The sequence below is a fragment of the Genypterus blacodes genome, unplaced genomic scaffold (genome assembly GCF_046128005.1).
Source record: "Genypterus blacodes isolate CSIRO-AG114 ecotype Tasmania unplaced genomic scaffold, CSIRO-AGI_Gbla_v1 ptg000293l_1, whole genome shotgun sequence".
In the NCBI taxonomy this organism is placed as follows: domain Eukaryota; kingdom Metazoa; phylum Chordata; class Actinopteri; order Ophidiiformes; family Ophidiidae; genus Genypterus; species Genypterus blacodes.
In genome coordinates, this window is record NW_027467084.1 from 91,337 (window position 1) to 113,959 (window position 22,623).

At 43.7% G+C, this 22,623-nt stretch overlaps 5 protein-coding genes across 9 annotated transcripts in view; 4 read left to right on the plus strand and 1 right to left on the minus strand.

The window, feature by feature from the left end:
* The first annotated feature begins 686 nt into the window (after positions 1 to 686).
* Positions 687 to 1,816, plus strand: LOC142988111 (cobalamin binding intrinsic factor-like). The gene is made up of 4 exons (XM_076137149.1): positions 687 to 751; positions 839 to 980; positions 1,242 to 1,378; positions 1,622 to 1,816. The coding sequence occupies exons 1-4, from the start codon at positions 688 to 690 to the stop codon at positions 1,681 to 1,683; spliced, it is 405 nt and encodes a 134-aa protein (XP_075993264.1). The 5' UTR covers position 687; the 3' UTR covers positions 1,684 to 1,816.
* A 2,394-nt stretch (positions 1,817 to 4,210) lies between these two features.
* Positions 4,211 to 5,360, plus strand: LOC142988108 (cobalamin binding intrinsic factor-like). Its single transcript, XM_076137143.1, has 4 exons — positions 4,211 to 4,281; positions 4,369 to 4,510; positions 4,772 to 4,908; positions 5,170 to 5,360. Exons 1-4 carry the CDS (start codon positions 4,218 to 4,220, stop codon positions 5,229 to 5,231), a joined length of 405 nt encoding a protein of 134 aa, XP_075993258.1. The 5' UTR covers positions 4,211 to 4,217; the 3' UTR covers positions 5,232 to 5,360.
* Positions 5,361 to 8,977: 3,617 nt separating this feature from the next.
* LOC142988085 (cobalamin binding intrinsic factor-like) lies at positions 8,978 to 11,529 on the plus strand. Of its 2 annotated transcripts, none has more exons than XM_076137091.1 (5): positions 8,978 to 9,061; positions 9,517 to 9,592; positions 10,132 to 10,273; positions 10,564 to 10,697; positions 11,239 to 11,529. In XM_076137091.1, exons 2-5 carry the CDS (start codon positions 9,520 to 9,522, stop codon positions 11,298 to 11,300), a joined length of 411 nt encoding a protein of 136 aa, XP_075993206.1. In that variant the 5' UTR covers positions 8,978 to 9,061; positions 9,517 to 9,519; the 3' UTR covers positions 11,301 to 11,529. The 2 variants fall into 2 exon arrangements, with proteins under 2 accessions (XP_075993206.1, XP_075993204.1); XM_076137089.1 differs by lacking the exon at positions 8,978 to 9,061 and adding an exon at positions 9,149 to 9,279.
* Positions 11,530 to 12,426: 897 nt separating this feature from the next.
* LOC142988097 (cobalamin binding intrinsic factor-like) lies at positions 12,427 to 16,496 on the plus strand. Its single transcript, XM_076137121.1, has 5 exons — positions 12,427 to 12,564; positions 12,974 to 13,049; positions 13,589 to 13,730; positions 14,021 to 14,154; positions 15,401 to 16,496. The coding sequence occupies exons 2-5, from the start codon at positions 12,977 to 12,979 to the stop codon at positions 15,460 to 15,462; spliced, it is 411 nt and encodes a 136-aa protein (XP_075993236.1). The 5' UTR covers positions 12,427 to 12,564; positions 12,974 to 12,976; the 3' UTR covers positions 15,463 to 16,496.
* Positions 16,497 to 17,709: 1,213 nt separating this feature from the next.
* sgsm2 (small G protein signaling modulator 2) overlaps positions 17,710 to 22,623 on the minus strand; it is a 34,110-nt gene continuing 29,196 nt past the window's right edge. For all 4 annotated transcript variants that reach the window (XM_076137118.1, XM_076137117.1, XM_076137116.1 and 1 more), the window contains 8 exons: positions 21,455 to 21,841; positions 20,935 to 21,059; positions 20,424 to 20,506; positions 19,781 to 19,890; positions 19,596 to 19,692; positions 19,073 to 19,240; positions 18,045 to 18,945; positions 17,710 to 18,004 (listed from right to left, as the gene is read on the minus strand). In XM_076137118.1, the coding sequence (XP_075993233.1) occupies positions 18,857 to 18,945; positions 19,073 to 19,240; positions 19,596 to 19,692; positions 19,781 to 19,890; positions 20,424 to 20,506; positions 20,935 to 21,059; positions 21,455 to 21,841 (1,059 nt within the window). In that variant the 3' untranslated portion in view covers positions 17,710 to 18,004; positions 18,045 to 18,856. The remainder of the gene's footprint in view (positions 18,005 to 18,044; positions 18,946 to 19,072; positions 19,241 to 19,595; positions 19,693 to 19,780; positions 19,891 to 20,423; positions 20,507 to 20,934; positions 21,060 to 21,454; positions 21,842 to 22,623) is intronic.

Here is a 22,623-nt window from a genome sequence, read left to right on the forward strand (position 1 = left end):
TTGAATTTTAAACCTACAATCAATCTACCAGCATATTTCCTCTGTTCTCTTCCAGTTAAACTACACACGTATGCAGTATCACATCTCGTACATCAGGAGCTGTTCTGAGTTTAGGGTCTCAGTCAGGATCTTACATGTCTGGAATTCAACTAGCAGATCACTTCACCACTCTGTGCCCCTGCAACACAAATGATTTTTATAGCTTCACTTCAGCTTTACAATGTTTTTTTAAGCTTTACCATTATTCATAATAACTTTTGTGCAGCATCTTTTCTCTGCAGGGTTTCTGCTGAAGCTACAACTGATCAATCAAATATCAAAGCTAAATGAAGGAGCTCACTACAAAAATGTAAGATGTACTAATAATAATAAAAGCTAAATGATGGAACTAAAGTTGCTTTGACTGTAAAAACTAGAAACACCTTCATTGCAGCAACCTGGAGTAACCTCAATAACACAGTGACCTTGGGAGGATCAAGGATTAAACTGATCTCTACACATTTTTGAGTATGTTTGCATTTCATTGTTACATGGAACTAAAGTTAAGAGCTTTGAGCAGTGCACACAGTGTCTCACATTAAGTGGAAACGTATCAGATCAACCAAGTTCAGCCCCCCAGGAGTGTAAACACTGAATCACTATAAGTTGATGAAGCTCTCTGGCTCTGAGTTTGGTGCTGCAGTCAGTATGGTGACGCCAGCGTTCCTGTCTGTGGCTCTTCTGCTGCTGCTCCCTGCCATTCCAGCTCAAAGTAAGTTTCCTCACACGTTTCATAATATCACAGGTTGTAGACTCATTCCTCCTCTTCATTGGATGTTCTACTCTTTCTTTTCTGCAGACAACGATCCCTATCCCATTGATGTGGTGGTAGTGAACCGTATCGACGGGACTCCAGATGCGACCTACAGGACTGATGTGGTTTATAGAGGGATCCTGCTGGGGGCCATGAGGAGACTCATGCAATCCGATTCAGATTTTAAGTAAGATTACAACAAAAGAGATCATCTGCAACTTCTCCCAATTTATGAAAATATTTTTAACAAACAGTGATCAGAGTCACATTAGCTCCATTCATATATTTCACTTCATGTGGATTTCTCTCTAAATGTAAATGCAGCATTACATCAATGAATCTGATCAAAGGTCTGAAATGGGTTTCTTGTGAAAATGTGCCCGTATTGGTCTTCATCCCATGGCTCCTCCTCATCCGTTATCTATCATTTCTGTGTTTGGTGTTGAAGGTTCACCTACACAGAGAACCTAGACTATGGCCCTTACCTGGAGAGTGTGAATGGTGTAGCTGGAAATGCTGAAGACCACACATACTGGGAGCTACTGGTGAAGGAAGAGAATGGAACAGTCACATGGTCCAATGTGGGTGAGTCATGGTTCCACTCTCACCCTCAGGCAAACAGAGCATTATATTGCCGTTTCCTCCTCACCTTCAGTAAACGCTTTCATGCTGCTGTGCGGAGCTGAACAAATGCTGAGGAGAGCAGATGTCATCCTGCTGCCTTTGTGAAATCCAGCCTGACAGGAAAATGCTGCCTGGCAAAGGTGAAGGGAAGTGTTTTAAATGTGTGTGTGTGTGTGTGTGTGTGTGTGTGTGTCTTCTTCACAGGTATTGGCTGTTACATTCCTCAAGCAAATGACCAAATCACCCTGAACTTTACTAAATGGTGAAGAGCCAATCTCTACTTGACATGGATGAAGATTAAGAAAAACTCCCAGTGCCACATTGTGACTGAACGACACCTTTCAAATAAACCAACTACATGTGTTGTTGTGGTGTGACAGCTGAATAAACACATCTCTCCATGCATCCATTGAAAATGTTGGATTTGTGATGTCATTACAGGGTGCTAAGGGTATGAAGGGAGACTCAGGCTTTATAGAACGAGTTGCTTGTCTCTTGTTTGGTTTGTTTGAAAATGATCATCCTCATCCTCATCATCATCATCATCATCATGTCTAGAGTCACCAAATGCCATTTATATCTTGTAACTTCACAGCAGACGACACTGCAAACTCTCTCAACTTGACCCAAACTAAAACCATTCCTATGTGTTGTTTATCAATATGCTCATTTTTCTTTACATCAGAACCACAATTCATACAATACCAGCCCAAACATAAGCCTACTAACACTAACTACAGTATCCAGAAGAGAAGAACATTGATAGACTGAATATCAGGTGACAGTGTAACACGTGTTCACCTGCAGGTTCATTAGCTGGAGCTACACAACATTTCCTGTATCAACAACACAGAATCACACAATCAGTCTCAGTAAAACAACAAAGTGGGTCAAACGTCCTCATACCTCCTTCAGCTAACAGCAACCTGTCCACCATTATGAACCCTCAAGGCCTCTGAAGCAGCTTCATCTTCTTCTTCAGGGTTTTACAGGAGCTGGGTTGCATTACTGCCCCCCACTGGATGAAAGAAGAATCTCTATCCTAATTCACCAATAATGAGAAACACAACCACCATTTTATGACAACAACATATTTTAACTTCATAAATAATGTATTTTATTTAGGAGTAGGGGAAAGTTGACCTTGACCATGACCTTGTTGATGAATCAGATTACAGGAAGGTTTTATAAAAACATTCTGCCTGGTTCCAGTCCCAAAGAAGTCCCGTCCCAGCACCCTCAACGACTACAGACCGGTGGCGCTGACGTCCCACCTGATGAAGTCACTGGAGAGACTGGTACTGTCATTTCTTCGGCCCCTGGTTAAACCATCACTTGATCCTCTCCAGTTTGCCTATCAGCCGAAACTGGGAGTAGAGGACACCGTCATCGTCCTGCTTCACCGTGCCTACGCCCATCTGGACAGACCCGGCAGCACCGTCAGAGTCATGTTCTTTGACTTTTCCAGTGCATTCAACAGCGTTCGGCCTGCCCTGCTCGGGAGTAAGCTGTCGGCGATGCAGGTAGACTCTCCCCTGGTTTCCTGGATAGTGGACTATCTGACTGGTCGGCCGCAGTTTGTCAGACTGCAGGGATGTGTGTCTGACACTGTGGCCCCTCAGGGTCCTATCACCATTCCTGTTCACCCTGTACACATCCGACTTCCAGTTCTGCTCGGAGTCCTGCCACCTGCAGAAGTTCTCAGATGACTGCGACAGTAGGCTGCATCACCCAGGGGAAGGATGAGGAGTACAGGGGTGTGGTGGACTCCTTCATCAGGTGGTGTGAGCTGAATCACCTGCAGCTCAACACTGACAAGACTAAGGAGCTAGTGGTTGACCTCCGCAAGAAGAAGTCACCCCCCACACCTGTGACCATCAATGGGGTGACTGTGGACTCTGTGCAGGTATACAAATACCTAGGAGTCCATTTGGACAACAAACTGGACTGGTCTAAGAACACTGAGGCTGTTTACAAGAAGGGGCAGAGTCGACTCTACTTCCTGAGGAGGCTTCCATCCTTCAATGTCTGTAACACCTTGCTGAGGATGTTCTACCAGTCTGTGGTTGCCAGTGCCATCTTCTTCGCGGTCGTGTGCTGGGGCAGTAGGGCGAGGTCAGCTGACGCCAACAGGATCAACAAGATCGTCAGGAAGGCTGGCTCCGTCCTGGGGACTGAACTTGATTCGTTTGAGCGTGTGTCGGAGAGGAGAATGCTGCGCAAGCTACGGAGAATCATGAACAATACGAGTACAAGAACAACTCTCCCCCTCTCCACCAGGTGCTGGCCTCATACAGAAGCACCTTCAGTAACAGACTCATTCCCCCCAGGTGTACTACTGAGCGCCATAGGAAATCCTTTCTTCCTGTGGCCATTGGACTCTTTAATAAAGCTACCTCGGGTCGAGGTGGGACGGTGGGGACATAGGGATCTGAGCCCGCTCCCCCACCCCCAACCTGCTTCACTGTCACTTATAGTATATTGCACTAAACGTTGCTGTATGTCACATACACACACCTGTATGCTGTAGTTGTATAGATTGTCATTACTCATACCTCAGTCAGATGCACATTGCACTTGCACTTCCTTATGTACTTATTTTGTCATGTACGGTTCCCGCCATTGTATGTACTTCTTAACCCCCTTATTGTTTGTACTTGAGCTTTGAGCAGTGCACACAGTGTCCCACATTAAGTGGAAACTTATCAGATCAACCAAGTTCAGCCCCCCAGGAGTGTAAACACTGAATCACTATAAGTTGATGAAGCTCTCTGGCTCTGAGTTTGGTGCTGCAGTCAGTATGGTGACGCCAGCGTTCCTGTCTGTGGCTCTTCTGCTGCTGCTCCCTGCCATTCCAGCTCAAAGTAAGTTTCCTCACACGTTTCATAATATCACAGGTTGTAGACTCATTCCTCCTCTTCATTGGATGTTCTACTCTTTCTTTTCTGCAGACAACGATCTCTATCCCATTGATGTGGTGGTAGTGAACCGTATCGACGGGACTCCAGATGCGACCTACAGGACTGATGTGGTTTATAGAGGGATCCTGCTGGGGGCCATGAGGAGACTCATGCAATCCGATTCAGATTTTAAGTAAGATTACAACAAAAGAGATCATCTGCAACTTCTCCCAATTTATGAAAATATTTTTAACAAACAGTGATCAGAGTCACATTAGCTCCATTCATATATTTCACTTCATGTGGATTTCTCTCTAAATGTAAATGCAGCATTACATCAATGAATCTGATCAAAGGTCTGAAATGGGTTTCTTGTGAAAATGTGCCCGTATTGGTCTTCATCCCATGGCTCCTCCTCATCCTTTATCTATCATTTCTGTGTTTGGTGTTGAAGGTTCACCTACACAGAGAACCTAGACTATGGCCCTTACCTGGAGAGTGTGAATGGTGTAGCTGGAAATGCTGAAGACCACACATACTGGGCGCTACTGGTGAAGAAAGAGAATGGAACAGTCACATGGTCCAATGTGGGTGAGTCATGGTTCCACTCTCACCCTCAGGCAAACAGAGCATTATATTGCCGTTTCCTCCTCACCTTCAGTAAACGCTTTCATGCTGCTGTGCAGAGCTGAACAAATGCTGAGGAGAGAAGATGTCATCATGCTGCCTTTGTGAAATCCAGCCTGACAGGAAAATGCTGCCTGGCAAAGGTGAAGGGAAGTGTTTTAAATGTGTGTGTGTGTGTGTGTGTGTGTGTGTGTGTGTGTGTGTGTGTGTGTGTCTTCTTCACAGGTATTGGCTGTTACATTCCTCAAGCAAATGACCAAATCACCCTGAACTTTACTAAATGGTGAGGAGTCAATCTCTACTTGACATGGATGAAGATTTAGAAAAACTCCCAGTGCCACAATGTGACTGAACGACACCTTTCAAATAAACCAACTACATGTGTTGTTTTGGTGTGACAGTTGAATAAACACATCTCTCCATGCATCCATTGAAATTGTTGGATTTGTGATGTCATTACAGGGTGCTAAGGGTATGAAGGGAGACTCAGGCTTTATAGAACGAGTTGCTTGTCTCTTGTTTGGTTGCGTTTGTTTGAAAATGATCATCCTCATCCTCATCCTCCTCATCATCATCATCATCATCATCATGTCTAGAGTCACCAAATGCCATTTATATCTTGTAACTTCACAGCAGACGACACTGCAAACTCTCTCAACTTGACTCCAACTAAAACCATTCCTATGTGTTGTTTATCAATATGCTCATTTTTCTTTACATCAGAACCACAATTCATACAATACCAGCCCAAACATAAGCCTACTAACACTAACTACAGTATCCAGAAGAGAAGAACATTGATAGACTGAATATCAGGTGACAGTGTAACACCTGTTCACCTGCAGGTTCATTAGCTGGAGCTACACAACATTTCCTGTATCAACAACACAGAATCACACAATCAGTCTCAGTAAAACAACAAAGTGGGTCAAACGTCCTCATATCTCCTTCAGCTAACAGCAACCTGTCCACCATCATGAACCCTCAAGGCCTCTGAAGCAGCTTCATTTTCTTCTTCTTCTTCAGGGTTTTACAGCAGCTGGAGTTACATTACTGCCCCCCTCTGGATGAAAGAAGAATCTCTATCCTAATTCACTTCATTTCAATGGTTTTCTTTTGTACCAATAATGAGAAACACAACCACCATTTTATGACAACAACATATTTTAACTTCATAAATAATGTATTTTATTTAGGACTAGGGGAAAGTTGACCTTGACCGCGACTTTGTTGATGAATCAGATTACAGGAAGGTTTTATAAAAACATTCTGTCATCTCAGACCTCAAACCTCCATCAGAATGTTCTTCCTGAGTTATCATGTAACATGATGGGAATGTTTCATAAAGGAATGCTCAGATCACATTACAGGAACATCTGATTGAAATCGTCATGTGACGCTGCCTTCACCTTTCATCAGACTGAGACTCATCTGAGACTCGTCTGACCAGAAGACTCTGATCTGCTCCTTCCTCAGGTACGTTCTCTTCTCTCTCCCTCTTTAGTTTGACATTTTTTCATCACAGATGATTGATCTTCATACATATCATATATATATTTCATATTCTCCTGCAGTGACACATTACATCAGTTATCCTCTCTGTACTTGTCCTTACTTTAAAGATGAAGACATTAATGTCAAACTCCACCAACAAGCTGACAGTTTATAAACTCTTCATAACAAAACTCTACAAGGTACTTCAACTTATTTCCAACTTCCAAGAAGAAGAAGAAAAAGAAGAAGAAGAAGATGAACTTTGCTCTTTGTATTTCTACTTTAATTTGTCACTACCTGAAGAAGTTTCTCATTGACAGACAGACAGACAGACAGACAGACAGAATAATTCTATCAATTTGCGGAGACGGTTGAGGCTTCTTTGTCTTTATTCATTCACACATGAGAGATGTATCACATGGGGGCCTTTCTAATGTTCTATTGTTGGCCCTGGTTACCTTAGTAACCATGTCACAGTGACCTACCTACCACGACATAATGTCGCTTGCTCGCTAATGATGGATGAAGGATCCTGGTAAAACACTCAAGCTTAAGAACAAACTGTGTACTTCCTTTCTAATACTGAACAGTTACAGACAGACAGACAGACAGACAGACAGACAGACAGACAGATATCTGATGAAGCAGTGGCTCTGTGCTTTCAGGTCATGGCCTCCTCTTTGACCCCAGCTGGCCTCAGTGTGGCTCTGTTGCTGCTGCTCTGTGGAGTTCCACATGAAGGTACACTGGGTCCTCTGCACTTGTTACACTTGTGAACCTTTTTTTTTTTAACACCCATGGTCTAAAGTGTGTGTGTATGGGAACAGACACACACTGAAAGTCACACTGTGCTTCAAGTCTTCAGGGGAGTGACAGAGGGTTCAGAGGTCACCAGTCTTAATAACATCTTTTGTTGAGTTGTTGAGTTCTTGTGCTGCCTGACTACACTGAGGTCACCTGGCATGGAAGATTCTTGTCAAACAAGTCAGCATCAATCAAAGACCTTTTCATGTTTGCATGTCTTCAGACATGTCAGCCTGTATGAGGTGAGTCTGTCCCTCTAGCTGAGCCAACATGAGGAAGAGTAGCAGCAATTTGATAAGATTCATTTCAATGTATCCCGACATCATTTTGGGATTTGAGATCTTTTAATATTATCAACCACTCCTCAGATTCTAACCTTAAATCTTTTTAGGACACCAACATATTGAACATTAAATCCTAAATGATTTCTCTGAGCTGCTGTCACTGCTCTGTATTGAATAACATCCATGTGAAGAATCAGCCTGTATGACATGTTCTCTTCACAGGTATGGGCTGTTACATCCCATCTGAAGGGGAACAAGTCATCCTGAAGTTTACTTCTTATTGAACATCTGGCAGCCACCCAACATCAGCATCAGGCCACAGCATCAACAGTAGAATGTTTTTTGGACCAAACAGTGATTCCTACTTCTTTGTTGCTTTATCTACAATTGTTGTGACTCAACAGCATGGATTGACTCAAACAACTTAAGTAAATATCATCAATCATAATTCCTGATCAAACAACAAACCTTTGGGCTTTGTTGTGCTTGTTAAAAAAATGGAAGCAATTATAATTAGTCATTTTTCTGTCCTCATGCTCCTGAATACAAGAATCTGCAATTATGACTTCAACCTCAACCATACCAGAATAATCACAGTTTCAATCAAGTTTGTTTCAAGTTTGAAAATGATTATCCTCATCATCATCATCATCTCCAGTCACCAAATGCCATTTATATCTTGTAACTTCACAGCAGACGACACTGCAAACTCTCTCAACTTGACTCAAACTAAAACCATTCCTATGTGTTGTTTATCAATATGCTCATTTTTCTTTACATCAGAACCACAATTCATACAATACCAGCCCAAACATAAGCCTACTAACACTAACTACAGTATCCAGAAGAGAAGAACATTGATAGACTGAATATCAGGTGACAGTGTAACACGTGTTCACCTGCAGGTTCATTAGCTGGAGCTACACAACATTTCCTGTATCAACAACACAGAATCACACAATCAGTCTCAGTAAAAGAACAAAGTGGGTCAAACGTCCTCATACCTCCTTCAGCTAACAGCAACCTGTCCACCATCATGAACCCTCAAGGCCTCTGAAGCAGCTTCATTTTCTTCTTCTTCTTCAGGGTTTTACAGCAGCTGGAGTTACATTACTGCCCCCCTCTGGATGAAAGAAGAATCTCTATCCTAATTCACTTCATTTTAATGGTTTTCTTTTGTACCAATAATGAGAAACACAACCACCATTTTATGACAACAACATATTTTTACCTCATAAATAATGTATTTTATTTAGGACTAGGGGAAAGTTGACCTTGACCGCGACTTTGTTGATGAATCAGATTACAGGAAGGTTTTATAAAAACATTCTGTCATCTCAGACCTCAAACCTCCATCAGAATGTTCTTCCTGAGTTATCATGTAACATGATGGGAATTTTAATAAAGGAATGCTCAGATCACATTACAGGAACATCTGATTGAAATCGTCATGTGACGCTGCCTTCACCTTTCATCAGACTGAGACTCATCTGAGACTCGACTGACCAGAAGACTCTGATCTGCTCCTTCCTCAGGTACGTTCTCTTCTCTCTCCCTCTTTAGTTTGACATTTTTTCATCACAGATGATTGATCTTCATACATATCATATATATATTTCATATTCTCCTGCAGTGACACCTTACATCAGTTATCCTCTCTGTACTTGTCCTTACTTTAAAGATGAAGACGTTAATGTCAAACTCCACCAACAAGCTGACAGTTTATAAACTCTTCATAACAAAACTCTACAAGGTACTTCAACTTATTTCCAACTGCCGCAAAGAAGAAGAAGGAAAAGAAAAAGAAGAAGAAGAACTTATTTATAGAGAGAGTGAGAGTGAGAGTGAGAGTGATAGATAGATAGATAGATAGATAGATAGATAGATAGATAGATAGATAGATAGATAGATAGATAGATAGATAGATAGATAGATAGATAGATAGATAGATAGATAGATATCTGATGAAGCAGTGGCTCTGTGGTTTCAGGTCATGGCCTCCTCTTTGACCCCAGCTGGCCTCAGTGTGGCTCTGATGCTGCTGCTCTGTGGAGTTCCACATGAAGGTACAGTGGGTCCTCTGCACTTGTTACACTTGTGAACTCTTTTTTAATATCCGTGATCTTAAAAAAGAGCAGTGTTTTTTATCCTTTTTTGAGCCAAGGCACATTTTTTACATCACAAAAATCCTGAGTCACGCCACACAAAGTTTTGTTGATGCCCCGATCGGCTTGCGGACTAATTAAGTGAAGTTGGATAATTTCCCACGGCACACCTGAAGATCTCTTACGGCACTCTAGTGTGCACAGCGATTGAAAAACACTGATCTAAAGGGTGTGTGTATGGGAACAGGCACACACACACACACTGAAAGTCACACTGTGCTTCAAGTCTTCAGGGGAGTGACAGAGGGTTCAGAGGTCACCAGTCTTATTAACATCTTTTGTTGAGTTGTTGAGTTCTTTTGCTGCCTGACTACACTGAGGTCACCTGGCAACCGCCATCCCATCATCTCTGGGTTTACTTTCAGACTTATGGAGATGAAAAGTACATTTACAGCCTTGGTGGAGGTATAGTGTTCCAACTTTGTCCTTTCTTTCCTCAGTATCTACTCAGAGTCCCATCTCTGTCCTGGTGATGAACAGCATCACGTCAGCGCCCAATCAGACCTACAGCACCCATGCTGCGTACAGGGGCGTCCTGTTCGGTGCACTGAGGCGGCTACAGGACTCCAATGCCAACTTCACGTAAGATTCAAACTACAGTCACTTTATCAAGATGACATTTAGGAAGGGACTTAGTAGTAGTAGTAATAATAGTAATAGTAGTAATAGTAATTCTTATTGATTCTATTATAGTTCTAATATTTGAATGGTTTGACATTAGGAGATATGAAGCAGTTTGATCTTTGAGAGGTTCGACTCCAATATTGTTGAATTATTCTTGTTGTTTGTTTGTAGTCGTGTCACTAAAGTGGCGACGCTCCTCTGATGTCATTGATCTTTGATATGAGGTGACACTGTTTGATTGTTTGCAGGTTCACCTACGAAGAGAACAAAGACTATGGCCTGTTCCTCCTGAGTGTGAACGGCCTCGTGGGGAATCAGGCGACTCGAACCTACTGGCAGCTGCTGGGAACCACCAACGGCAGCACCACACCACTTAATGTTGGTAAGTCACACCAGCAACCGCCTGCCAGTCAGTCTGCCAGTTAGTCAGTCAGTCTGTCTGTAGGCCAATGGGAGCATTTGTTCCTCTAATGAGATCAACAGAAAGGAAAAAAAGAATAACTCTACATGTCAAACTCGTTCCTCTGCTCCTCCCCTGATTTGGCACTATGACACTTTTAAACTTGCATTGTTTCATGGAAGATTCTTGTCAAACAAGTCAGCATCAATCAAAGACCTTTTCATGTTTGCATGTCTTCAGACATGTCAGCCTGTATGAGGTGAGTCTGTCCCTCTAGCTGAGCCAACATGAGGAAGAGTAGCAGCAATTTGATAAGATTCATTTCAATGTAAGCAGACATCATTTGGGGATTTGAGATCTTTTAATATTATCAACCACTCCTCAGATTCTAACCTTAAATCTTTTTAGGACACCAACATATTGAACATTAAATCCTAAATGATTTCTCTGAGCTGCTGTCACTGCTCTGTATTGAATAACATCCATGTGAAGAATCAGCCTGTATGACATGTTCTCTTCACAGGTATGGGCTGTTACATCCCATCTGAAGGGGAACAAGTCATCCTGAAGTTTACTTCTTATTGAACATCTGGCAGCCACCCAACATCAGCATCAGGCCACAGCATCAACAGTAGAATGTTTTTTGGACCAAACAGTGATTCCTACTTCTTTGTTGCTTTATCTACAATTGTTGTGACTCAACAGCATGGATTGACTCAAACAACTTAAGTAAATATCATCAATCATAATTCCTGATCAAACAACAAACCTTTGGGCTTTGTTGTGCTTATTAAAAAAATGGAAGCAATTATAATTTGATCTGTCATTTTTCTGTCCTCATGCTCCTGAATACAAGAATCTGCAATTATGACTTCAACCTCAACCATGCCATAATAATCACAGTTTCAATCAAGTTTGTTTCAAGTTTGAAAATGATCATCCTCATCATCATCATCATCTCCAGTCACCAAAAGCCATTTATATCTTGTAACTTCACAGCAGACAACACTGCAAACTCTCTCAACTTGACTCAAACTAAAACCATTCCTATGTGTTGTTTATCAATATGCTCATTTTTCTTTACATCAGAACCACAATTCATACAATACCAGCCCAAACATAAGCCTACTAACACTAACTACAGTATCCAGAAGAGAAGAACATTGATAGACTGAATATCAGGTGACAGTGTAACACGTGTTCACCTGCAGGTTCATTAGCTGGAGCTACACAACATTTCCTGTATCAACAACACAGAATCACACAATCAGTCTCAGTAAAAGAACAAAGTGGGTCAAACGTCCTCATACCTCCTTCAGCTAACAGCAACCTGTCCACCATCATGAACCCTCAAGGCCTCTGAAGCAGCTTCATTTTCTTCTTCTTCTTCAGGGTTTTACAGCAGCTGGAGTTACATTACTGCCCCCCTCTGGATGAAAGAAGAATCTCTATCCTAATTCACTTCATTTCAATGGTTTTCTTTTGTACCAATAATGAGAAACACAACCACCATTTTATGACAACAACATATTTTAACTTCATAAATAATGTATTTTATTTAGGACTAGGGGAAAGTTGACCTTGACCACGACCTTGTTGATGAATCAGATTACAGGAAGGTTTTATAAAAACATTCTGTCATCTCAGACCTCAAACCTCCATCAGAATGTTCTTCCTGAGTTATCATGTAGCATGATGGGAATGTTTCATAAAGAAATGCTCAGATCACTTTTTAGGAAGATGTAATTAAAATCATCATGACGCACTGTGACGCTGCCACACCTTTCATCAGACTGAGACTCATCTGAGACTCGTCTGACCAGAAGACTCTGATCTGCTCCTTCCTCAGGTACGTTCTCTTCTCTCTCCCTCTTTAGTTTGACATTTTTTCATCACAGATGATTGATCTTCATACATATCATATATATATTTCATATTCTCCTGCAGTGACACCTTACATCAGTTATCCTCTCTGTACTTGTCCTTACTTTAAAGATGAAGACGTTAATGTCAAACTCCACCAACAAGCTGACAGTTTATAAACTCTTCATAACAAAACTCTACAAGGTACTTCAACTTATTTCCAACTGCCGCAAAGAAGAAGAAGGAAAAGAAAAAGAAGAAGAAGAACTTATTTATAGAGAAAGTGAGAGTGAGAGTGATAGATAGATAGATAGATAGATAGATAGATAGATAGATAGATAGATAGATAGATAGATAGATAGATATCTGATGAAGCAGTGGCTCTGTGGTTTCAGGTCATGGCCTCCTCTTTGACCCCAGCTGGCCTCAGTGTGGCTCTGATGCTGCTGCTCTGTGGAGTTCCACATGAAGGTACAGTGGGTCCTCTGCACTTGTTACACTTGTGAACTCTTTTTTAATATCCGTGATCTTAAAAAAGAGCAGTGTTTTTTATCCTTTTTTGAGCCAAGGCACATTTTTTACATCACAAAAATCCTGAGTCACGCCACACAAAGTTTTGTTGATGCCCCGATCGGCTTGCGGACTAATTAAGTGAAGTTGGATAATTTCCCACGGCACACCTGAAGATCTCTTACGGCACTCTAGTGTGCACAGCGATTGAAAAACACTGATCTAAAGGGTGTGTGTATGGGAACAGGCACACACACACACACTGAAAGTCACACTGTGCTTCAAGTCTTCAGGGGAGTGACAGAGGGTTCAGAGGTCACCAGTCTTATTAACATCTTTTGTTGAGTTGTTGAGTTCTTTTGCTGCCTGACTACACTGAGGTCACCTGGCAACCGCCATCCCATCATCTCTGGGTTTACTTTCAGACTTATGGAGATGAAAAGTACATTTACAGCCTTGGTGGAGGTATAGTGTTCCAACTTTGTCCTTTCTTTCCTCAGTATCTACTCAGAGTCCCATCTCTGTCCTGGTGATGAACAGCATCACGTCAGCGCCCAATCAGACCTACAGCGCCCATGCTGCGTACGGGGGCGTCCTGTTCGGTGCACTGAGGCGGCTACAGGACTCCAATGCCAACTTCACGTAAGATTCAAACTACAGTCACTTTATCAAGATGACATTTAGGAAGGGACTTAGTAGTAGTAGTAATAATAGTAATAGTAGTAATAGTAATTCTTATTGATTCTATTATAGTTCTAATATTTGAATGGTTTGACATTAGGAGATATGAAGCAGTTTGATCTTTGAGAGGTTCGACTCCAATATTGTTGAATTATTCTTGTTGTTTGTTTGTAGTCGTGTCACTAAAGTGGCGACGCTCCTCTGATGTCATTGATCTTTGATATGAGGTGACACTGTTTGATTGTTTGCAGGTTCACCTACGAAGAGAACAAAGACTATGGCCTGTTCCTCCTGAGTGTGAACGGCCTCGCTGAGGATTCGGAGACTCAGACCTACTGGCAGCTGCTGGGAACCACCAACGGCAGCACCACACCACTTAATGTTGGTAAGTCACACCAGCAACCGCCTGCCAGTCGGTCTGCCAGTCAGTCAGTCAGTCAGTCAGTCAGTCAGTCAGTCAGTCAGTCAGTCTGTCTGTAGGCCAATGGGAGCATTTGTTCCTCTAATGAGATCAACAGAAAGGAAAAAAAGAATAACTCTACATGTCAAACTCGTTCCTCTGCTCTGACCCATTTTAGCACTATGACACTTTTAAACTTGCATTGTTTCCTTATAAGATTCTTGTCAAACAAGTCATCATTAATCAAAGACCTAATTATGTTTGCATGTCTTCAGACACGTCAGCCTGTATGAGGTGAGTCTGTCCCTCCAGCTGAGCCAACATGAGGAAGAGTAGCAGCAATTTTTTAAGATTCATTTCAATGTAAGCAGACATCATTTGGGGATTTGAGCTCTTTTAATATTATCAACCACTCCTCAGATTCTAACCTTAAATCTTTATAGGACATGTGGAGATATAACAATTGTTATAAAATACAGTATATAAAATGAAGTAACTGGGGCAATATAGCCCACAGAAGAACAAATTGTTGGCTCCGGCAAGTCTGGTAATAAAACAGTAAAACAGAGGATTTGACAATCCTCACTCCAGAAGGGCTAGATACCACATATCTGCCAACAGGTGAAGAGTGCAGCTAAGGGTCACTCTATCACCTTATCAAAGCCTTAGCATTTATGGGACAGTAGAAGGGAGGCTATATCCTCTCAGTCGTAAGTACCTGGATTAGATCAGTGGGGGTAAGAGAAGGGTTAATTACACTGTAGTGTTGTTCTTTAATTTATACGCAAAGAGTATTTCACTCTCCCACACATCCAGTTGTTCATCCCTCAGATTTGAATTACAGCGCCGCCTCTGCAAAAGCTGACTCACCAATCAGCAGCGATTTAACTACATTGTCATCAGTGAATTAGAATACTATGGGAACGCCTTGTACTAGCGGGACAAATAGAATTGCACAGGAATATTTGATTGTCCTTCTTTGTCGCATGCGGAAGACGGAGCCAGCGCTGTTCAACGTCTTGCTCCATTAAACTCATCTGAAGATTCAGCTCGGCTTTTCCTCATTCCTCACCAATTCAACGAACACGCAGAGGACACACTGTTCGGTCCTCCACAGACACCAACATATTAAACATTAAATCCTAAATGATTTCTCTGAGCTGCTGTCACTGCTCTGTATTGAATAACATCCATGTGAAGAATCAGCCTGTATGACATGTTCTCTTCACAGGTATTGGCTGTTACATCCCATCTGAAGGGGAACAAGTCATCCTGAAGTTTACTTCTTATTGAACATCTGGCAGCAGCCCAACATCAGCATCAGGCCACAGCATCAACAGTAGAATGTATTTTGGACCAATCAGTTATTCTTACTTCTTTTACTTTCTTTCTTGTTCCTTTACAATTGTTGTGACTCAACAGCATGGATTGACTTAAACCAGTGGTTTAAGTCAATCCACAAGTGTGTGTGCTAGATCGATATGAATAAGTACCGCCTCGAATGAATAAGGCGATACTTTTTCGTCATTAAAAAATGGAACCAATTATAATTTGATTTGTCATTTTCTGTCCTCATGCTCCTGAATACATGAATCTGCCATTATGACTTCAACCTCAACCATACCATAATAATCACAGTTTCAATCATAATCAGTCACCTGACAACTTACACCCGCAACAGCCAGCCAGGGGATCTGTCTTCTTCCTACCAAAAGTTATTCCAGAGTCCAAAACTGACTCCCCAGAACCAGGAGCACGTTCTGGGCCATTTGGACTCGATTGGACCGGCAGATGCAGAAATTGTCTCTCATTCTGGCTCTGAACCTCATAGACGAGCTCTCTCTCTGCTTCAGCCCCACTTTAGCACCACAACACAGCCCACACACACAGACACCACGTCACAGATGGCAGATGGTGTATTGGCCGGATGATGTTGAGCTTGTGGGGACCATGGACCGAGATGCCACTACATTCAACAACTGAGATGGAGCCTAACCTTGGAGTCAGCTTTGAATATGATGTGGATGATGCTGTGATGGAGCTTGGTCCCTGATCTAGCAGACAGACTGATGGATCCATTTAGGCAGAAGGTTCCACTCTCTTCACTCTTCTTCTTTGAAGGAAAGAGAGCTGCACACTACTCAACAATCCTTTTTTAATAATAATACATTACATTCAAGGCAAATGTCACAACCTTACCAGTACATATCCAACAATGCAAACAGTGGCTCTAAATAAATAGAATTTTAAAATCTTAAGTCAGTGCACAACATTGAGAAAGAACACTTAACAGTCAACGTGTTAGCAAGTCTGCACACATTCTGCATCTCCACCAGTGCTGCTAAGACCAACAGAAAAATAGATCTCAAAATAAGTTATATATGTTCTTACTGTCTTCATACAAAGATTGGGGGTTCATATTTACAGCCATATAGACTTTGATGCACAGTAGTTATAGAATCCCAGATCACTATTTTCAAAAATATTTGACCCACGTAGTAAACAGTCTTCAAGATGCAGAATGAACGTGGTCACGCCACAGACGGGGGCTGTGTGAAGGCTTTGGTACACAAGGTCCTGACTGGAAGAAAATACTCAGATTTCACACCCACCTTCCTGTCTGGCCTTTCTGTTGCCATGGCAGCGGGGTCGGGGGGAGGGGGAGGTTAGCAGCCAGGTTCAGCCACACCTAACAACCGTTCATGGAGTCAAAGCAGCGAGCCGGAGGACTACAGCACACATCAGGACTGGGGAAGACTCTTGGCACTTGGATCACAGGTGCAGGTCCATGCTGGATGAGTAGGTGACCCGGGCATCAAAACCTCCCCTTTATCATCAAAATAGAAACATGAATGTAATTTGTGCTGTCACTTTGAAGCCAAAACCGCGATACTGATGCTCTGAACACTAGATGGACATTAAAGCACCTTGTTATGGGGATTTGGACCCGACCAGGCCTCAACCTACCACAGTTTATATGTCCAGAACCTGGATGACAAACGAGCGACTGCAGCCACTTTTGCAGCCACCGCTTGATGTTTGAGATGCTGCGGATGAATCAATGATGTTTATGTTCTTTAGTTCTTATGACTTGACTAGGATTCATCAGCAGGGCTGTCAATCTTAACTTAACTATAATCATTTAGGGAACAATCAAATCAGAAATCATTCACAATTTGATAACTTTGATAGTTAGCAGACTCTTGCATGGTGCGTGACGATGCTCCCATGCATCTTTAAACCCTCTGCTGGTTTGTGTCCCTCCTTCCTTCCTTCCTCTCTTGGTCTCACACACTGATGGGCGGGTTTAGATGAGGTTTAGAGGGGGAGAAGTGACTCAAGGAAGAATTGATTAGGAGGGAGATCCAGCTGGAGGATCTGTTTGTCAAAATGTTTGTCTACTTCTCAAAGACATCAAACTTGAAAAGTGAAGCAACATAATGAGCACAATCACATTAAGTTTGAGATAATCATATGAAATGATGAATGTAATGCAGTAAAGCAGAATGAAAGAGCTTCTGGGCCTTTTTAGGGACGATGTCATCCAAACATCAGTCAGTCCTGCAGAAACCAACTGCCTGTTTAAGTAGGTTTGATGATGAGGAGAGAGGAAGACTGTGTGCTTTGATCCTTAGTGTTGTGCTCTGCTGCTGCTTCAGCTGATCTACTTTAGATTCATACAAAAAGATAACATAACATTACAACAGTCATGTATAACTTTGACTCTATGTCATTGTGTCTTGGGAAAAGTTGGCTGCAATGAGTCCCCAGGTTGTGAGTTTGTCAGTTTGGTGGCTTGTGCCCCCTTGTGGCCCCTTGTGGCCCCTTGTGGCCCCTTGTGGCCCCTTGTGGCCCCTTGTGGCGCCTTGTGGTACCTCCAGCCTCCATCAGCACTGAGGAGCTCTCACAGGCACCAGGAAGGAAACCTCTCAAAGTGCACCAGAGTACCTCGGGCTGTTACTGAGAAAGGCAACGTCTGTGTGATGGTGAACTTTGAACCTAAACGCAGGCTGATGAGTAGAAACACACATGCTTGCTGTAGAAAACACTCAAGGGAAGGAAGTTGGCACAGTCCATTTGGTCACAGATGAAAATGTCTACGTGGCTAATCAGTCTTCTGCTCCTCTGTGGTGCGTGTGTCAATCCTGCACTCTAGTGGCGTGCACTGGTACTGCATGGAGGAACAGGACCTTTCAAACACACACGACTTCCTCCAGCGTTCCTCAGATATGAATACTTACTGCTGAAGAAGAGAGGAGAAGAGAGCGACTCCAGAGACAAAGAGCCAATGTGCGTGCGTGCGTGCGTGTGTGTGGGTGTGTGCGTTTTCATGCACGCACACAAGCTCAGTAGAGCTGGGGTCACTCGAGGATGCGTTCACAGTGTGATCCAACTCACGAGCATGCAGACAAATCCACATGTCGAACGGACACCATGAGCATTCCAAGTGAAGGTAAATGTAAACAGATTGAGATCTGGGTCACCCAGCAGCATCTGTCCCAGTCTCAGAGCGTCTAACCCAGTCTCATCTAGGCAGGAAGGAGGAAGAAAGCTCCCAACAAGGAGGAGGCCTGGGATCTCTCTCTCTCTCTCTCTCTTCAGGATAAGGAAGGGAGGGATAAAAGGCGGGGCTTGTCTCTGTCTCTTTCTGCTTTCTCCTCCTCTTCCTCTTCATCCTCTTCTATGGTCACTTGTTGTCCATCAGAGACTGGACCTTGTGCACCAGCTCACGTGCGACCTTCAGGATATGTTGGACATCATGACGCTCAGCCATCTCTGTGGGACACACACACACACACACACACACACACACACACACACACACACACACACACACACATCCATTAACACATCCATACATTCTCAGCACATACACACTATCTGTATAAGCCAACAGGCTCACCATTGAAGAACTTGATGATGTCAGTGAAGTCCATGTTATTGTCCATTATGATCTCCCGGTAAACTGTGACCAGGGCCAAGGCCAGGAAGAGGACAAAGTGCTTGGAGGAGATCCTGGGTGCCACCCAGATCACCTCCCACACCGCAAACACGTCCTCATACAGCAGCTCTGGACACACAAACACACACAGGACAGCCGACAGATGAGACGCATGACTGAAGGAACCAGCAGAACCGGGAACGTCTCCAGCACCTGATCCAGTCTCTGTCCCTATCCCTGTCTCTGTCTCTGTCCCTGTCCCTATCTCTGTCCCTGTCTCTGTCCGTGTCCCTGTCTCTGTCCCTATCTCTGTCCCTGTCTCTGTCTCTGTCTCTGTCTCTGTCCCTGTCCCTGTCTCTGTCTCTGTCCCTGTCCCTGTCTCTGTCTCTGCCCCTGTCCCTGTCCCAATCTCTCTCTCTGCTTCTCTTATTGAGGCTCCAACAAACAAACTCTTTGAATCAAACAGATGAATGAAGTTCTTCACCTCTCTTGAAGTCCAGGAGGAACCAGCGGTAGCAGAAGTAGAAGTGAGTGTAATCTCCATTCTGCTGCATGAGTTCAAACAGCTCAGAGTCCAGGATCTGCCAGGTGGGAGAACAAAGAGGAGGTCACACACACACACACTAAAACACACACACACACACAAAAACATAATGGGCTGTCAATCACCTGGATCAGTGATCTCATGTTTGCAAAGTGTGTGTCCATGGCTCCACCATTAGGGAAGTTCTGACTCATCCTCTTCATTAGCTGAGTGAAGCAGCTGTATGCCAGGCACTCTGAGACACACACACACACACACACACATATATATACACACACACACACACACACACACACACACACACACACACACACAATCAGCAGGTTTGTTATGTCTGCATTGAAATTGTCTGCTGATTTGAAACACTAACAGGTGAGGTCATCATCTTAACATTGAGGGCGATGCCAGGAAACCTCTAGGTCTGCAGCCTGCTGCCCACTAACACAGCAAGATCTCTAATGACCCAAACAGTCCAGACATGTTAAGAAGGAGCTGAGGAACCTGCAGCTCCATGTTCACACACACACACACACACCTGTGGAACATACCAGACATTTTGGTGACAAATGCAGGTCAGAACAGACTTCAGGATGATGGAGGGAAAACCACTGTACCCAGTCCCCTTCTACTTCTGATACCTGTCCTGGTCATAACTGCTCCAAACATCTCATGGCTGGTTGATCTTATCCAGGGCAGGAGTGAGACACTCACACTGCTGTGTGAGCTCATGCTCATACTGAGTGAGATCTAAATGGTGTTTGTTCTCACCATCATCCAGGATGACCATGAGAGGAGCCAGGAGGTCACACATGCCTTGAACGTAGCCCATCTCTAAATGCTCCCACACGTAGCTGCAGAGAAGCACAAGAGCTCGTCAACACATCACACAGAGCAACAAGAGTTCAGATACACCCAAGAGATGTACTCTGTGTGTGTGTGTGTGTGTGTGTGTGTGTGTGTGTGTGTGTGTGTGTGTGTGTGTGTGTGTGTGTGTGTGTGTGTGTGTGTGTGTGTGTGTGTGTGTGTGTGTGTGTGTGTGTGTGTGTGTGTGTGTGTGTGTGTGTAGCTGGGCGGCAGTAGCTCAGTGTGTAGAGCTTCCGCTTGGGAACCGGAGGGTTGCCAGTTCGAGCCCCTGCCGAGGTGCCCCTGAGCAAGGCACCAAACCCTCAATTGCTCCCCCCTCTGCGAAGGGTGGTAATGTAATGTAAGTCGCTTTGAATAAAAGCGTCTGCCAAATGATTGTAATGGTGTGTGTGTGTGTGTGTGTGTGTGTGTCCACCTGCACATGATGTTGCGTAGTTTCTCCAGATTGGCTGTAGTGAAGTAGTAGTAGTTGCGGTCGCATCGCTGGACATCTTTGTCTATCCTATGGAGGTTCAGGGCGACGGTGTCCAACAACTCAATCTGCTCAAAGAGAAGATGAAGAGAAGAATGGGGAGCAAAATCAAAGTGTGGCAATAGATGAGATGTTTGACTCAGATGGGTGAGGTGAAGATGCAGGCTAGTGACAAGTTTGATGCCAGATTGGAACAAGATTGCAATGAAATTTGCTGTTTTGGTGGCAACTTGAGCATCAGAAGAAGGATGATCATCTCCTGAACATCACTCCTGGTCATTCATTCTCTCAGTGTTCCTTTGGTGCCACCTTGGGGAGGAAAGTGGTTATATAACCCTGTATATAAAGGCGCTGCACAGAAGCTGGTCAGTTTGGCTATATGAGGTCGTCTGATGTAGGTTTGTGTTTAGGTGTGACACACACACACACACACACACACACACACACACACACACGTACGTACAGTGTAAGAGGAGAGAGAGGGTGACAGCCCCTCTGCAGCTGCTCCACTGGTCACCAGTTTATCCAGTTGGCTGCACAGTCGATCCTCCACTAGAGAGTCCTGACGCCCCCCCAGCACACTGGGAGTCCTGCCCTCCTCCCCTGCCCCTCCTTCCTCCTCCGTACTCTGACCATCATCTATGCTGGACAGGATCTGGGAATGACCAGAGGTCACTGAGTAGTTTCTGGAGGAAGGCAGACCTGAGTCAGGTGAGTCAAACTCCACTAGCGGGCGCTCCTCCGCGGCAAGGGCAGCAGGAGGGACCATGGTGGTCATGGTCGGGGTGCTGTCTTCTCCACTGGGGGTTTCTTGGCTCCCTGCATCGGGCTCATCCACAGACATGAAAACCTGTAAAAGTTGGGGTTTCTGTTGTTAAACTCTTTGGTTCTGGCTTCACATTGGCACCTGCTTCTGCCAAAGAGACGTTTGTCTGAGGCCAACAGCAAAGATTCATCATCACATGATTCAGATGTATGGAATTTAGAACAGAACTGTGCCCTTCCCAGAGCACAGGGGAAGTCATTGGCCCTCTGTGTGTCTGTGTGATTGGCGGAATGCAACACAACTTCCTCCAATTCAATAAAGACCAGAGTGAGAAGGTTGGATTTGGGAACAGAGACAGAAGGTTTCAGCTTAGAGTCCCCTGGAGTCCAGAGCACTAAAAACTTCAGACCCTGTTAAAAATCGGGGTGCGGTCAAGGACCTTAGTTTCAGTGAGCATATCAATGCTGGAACAAAACCTGTGTGTAGGCGTCTCAAACACACAGCTAGAGACCTGGTGGTCAACCAAGGTTTAGGGAAACGTATTCATGCCTTTACACCGTCCAGGGTCGATTACTACACTGCTCTCCTCATTGCTTTAGCAAATAAGACCAGAACCAAATAAGCCCATCAGACTGCTACAGCTCATTCTAATGCTGCGGCTCAGGTTCTTACTGAAGCTAAGAGCAGCGATCACATGACTCAATTCAAAGTTTTCCCTATTGTCTATAAGTCACTACATCATCAGTATGTTTCAGAGATGTTTTATGTACACAGAAGGTCTCTAAGATCTGAATCAGCCATTATGCTGCCCCCTGCTTGATCTAGCTCCTAATCGGCATGATCTGGATCTGGAACTGGCTTTAGGA

Bases quoted from the DNA above. Each gene is read 5' to 3' on its own strand.
- LOC142988097 (XM_076137121.1), top strand. From the start codon at position 12,977: ATGGCCTCCTCTTTGACCCCAGCTGGCCTCAGTGTGGCTCTGATGCTG. The intron at 13,050-13,588 runs GTACAGTGGGTC...TTCTTTCCTCAG, and splicing joins CTGTGGAGTTCCACATGAAG to TATCTACTCAGAGTCCCATC. The intron at 14,155-15,400 runs GTAAGTCACACC...TTCTCTTCACAG, and splicing joins CACCACACCACTTAATGTTG to GTATTGGCTGTTACATCCCA.
- LOC142988111 (XM_076137149.1), top strand. From the start codon at position 688: ATGGTGACGCCAGCGTTCCTGTCTGTGGCTCTTCTGCTGCTGCTCCCT. The intron at 752-838 runs GTAAGTTTCCTC...TCTTTTCTGCAG, and splicing joins CCCTGCCATTCCAGCTCAAA to ACAACGATCCCTATCCCATT. The intron at 981-1,241 runs GTAAGATTACAA...TTGGTGTTGAAG, and splicing joins CAATCCGATTCAGATTTTAA to GTTCACCTACACAGAGAACC.
- LOC142988108 (XM_076137143.1), top strand. From the start codon at position 4,218: ATGGTGACGCCAGCGTTCCTGTCTGTGGCTCTTCTGCTGCTGCTCCCT. The intron at 4,282-4,368 runs GTAAGTTTCCTC...TCTTTTCTGCAG, and splicing joins CCCTGCCATTCCAGCTCAAA to ACAACGATCTCTATCCCATT. The intron at 4,909-5,169 runs GTGAGTCATGGT...TCTTCTTCACAG, and splicing joins AGTCACATGGTCCAATGTGG to GTATTGGCTGTTACATTCCT.
- LOC142988085 (XM_076137089.1), top strand. From the start codon at position 9,208: ATGAAGACGTTAATGTCAAACTCCACCAACAAGCTGACAGTTTATAAA. The intron at 9,593-10,131 runs GTACAGTGGGTC...TTCTTTCCTCAG, and splicing joins CTGTGGAGTTCCACATGAAG to TATCTACTCAGAGTCCCATC. The intron at 10,698-11,238 runs GTAAGTCACACC...TTCTCTTCACAG, and splicing joins CACCACACCACTTAATGTTG to GTATGGGCTGTTACATCCCA.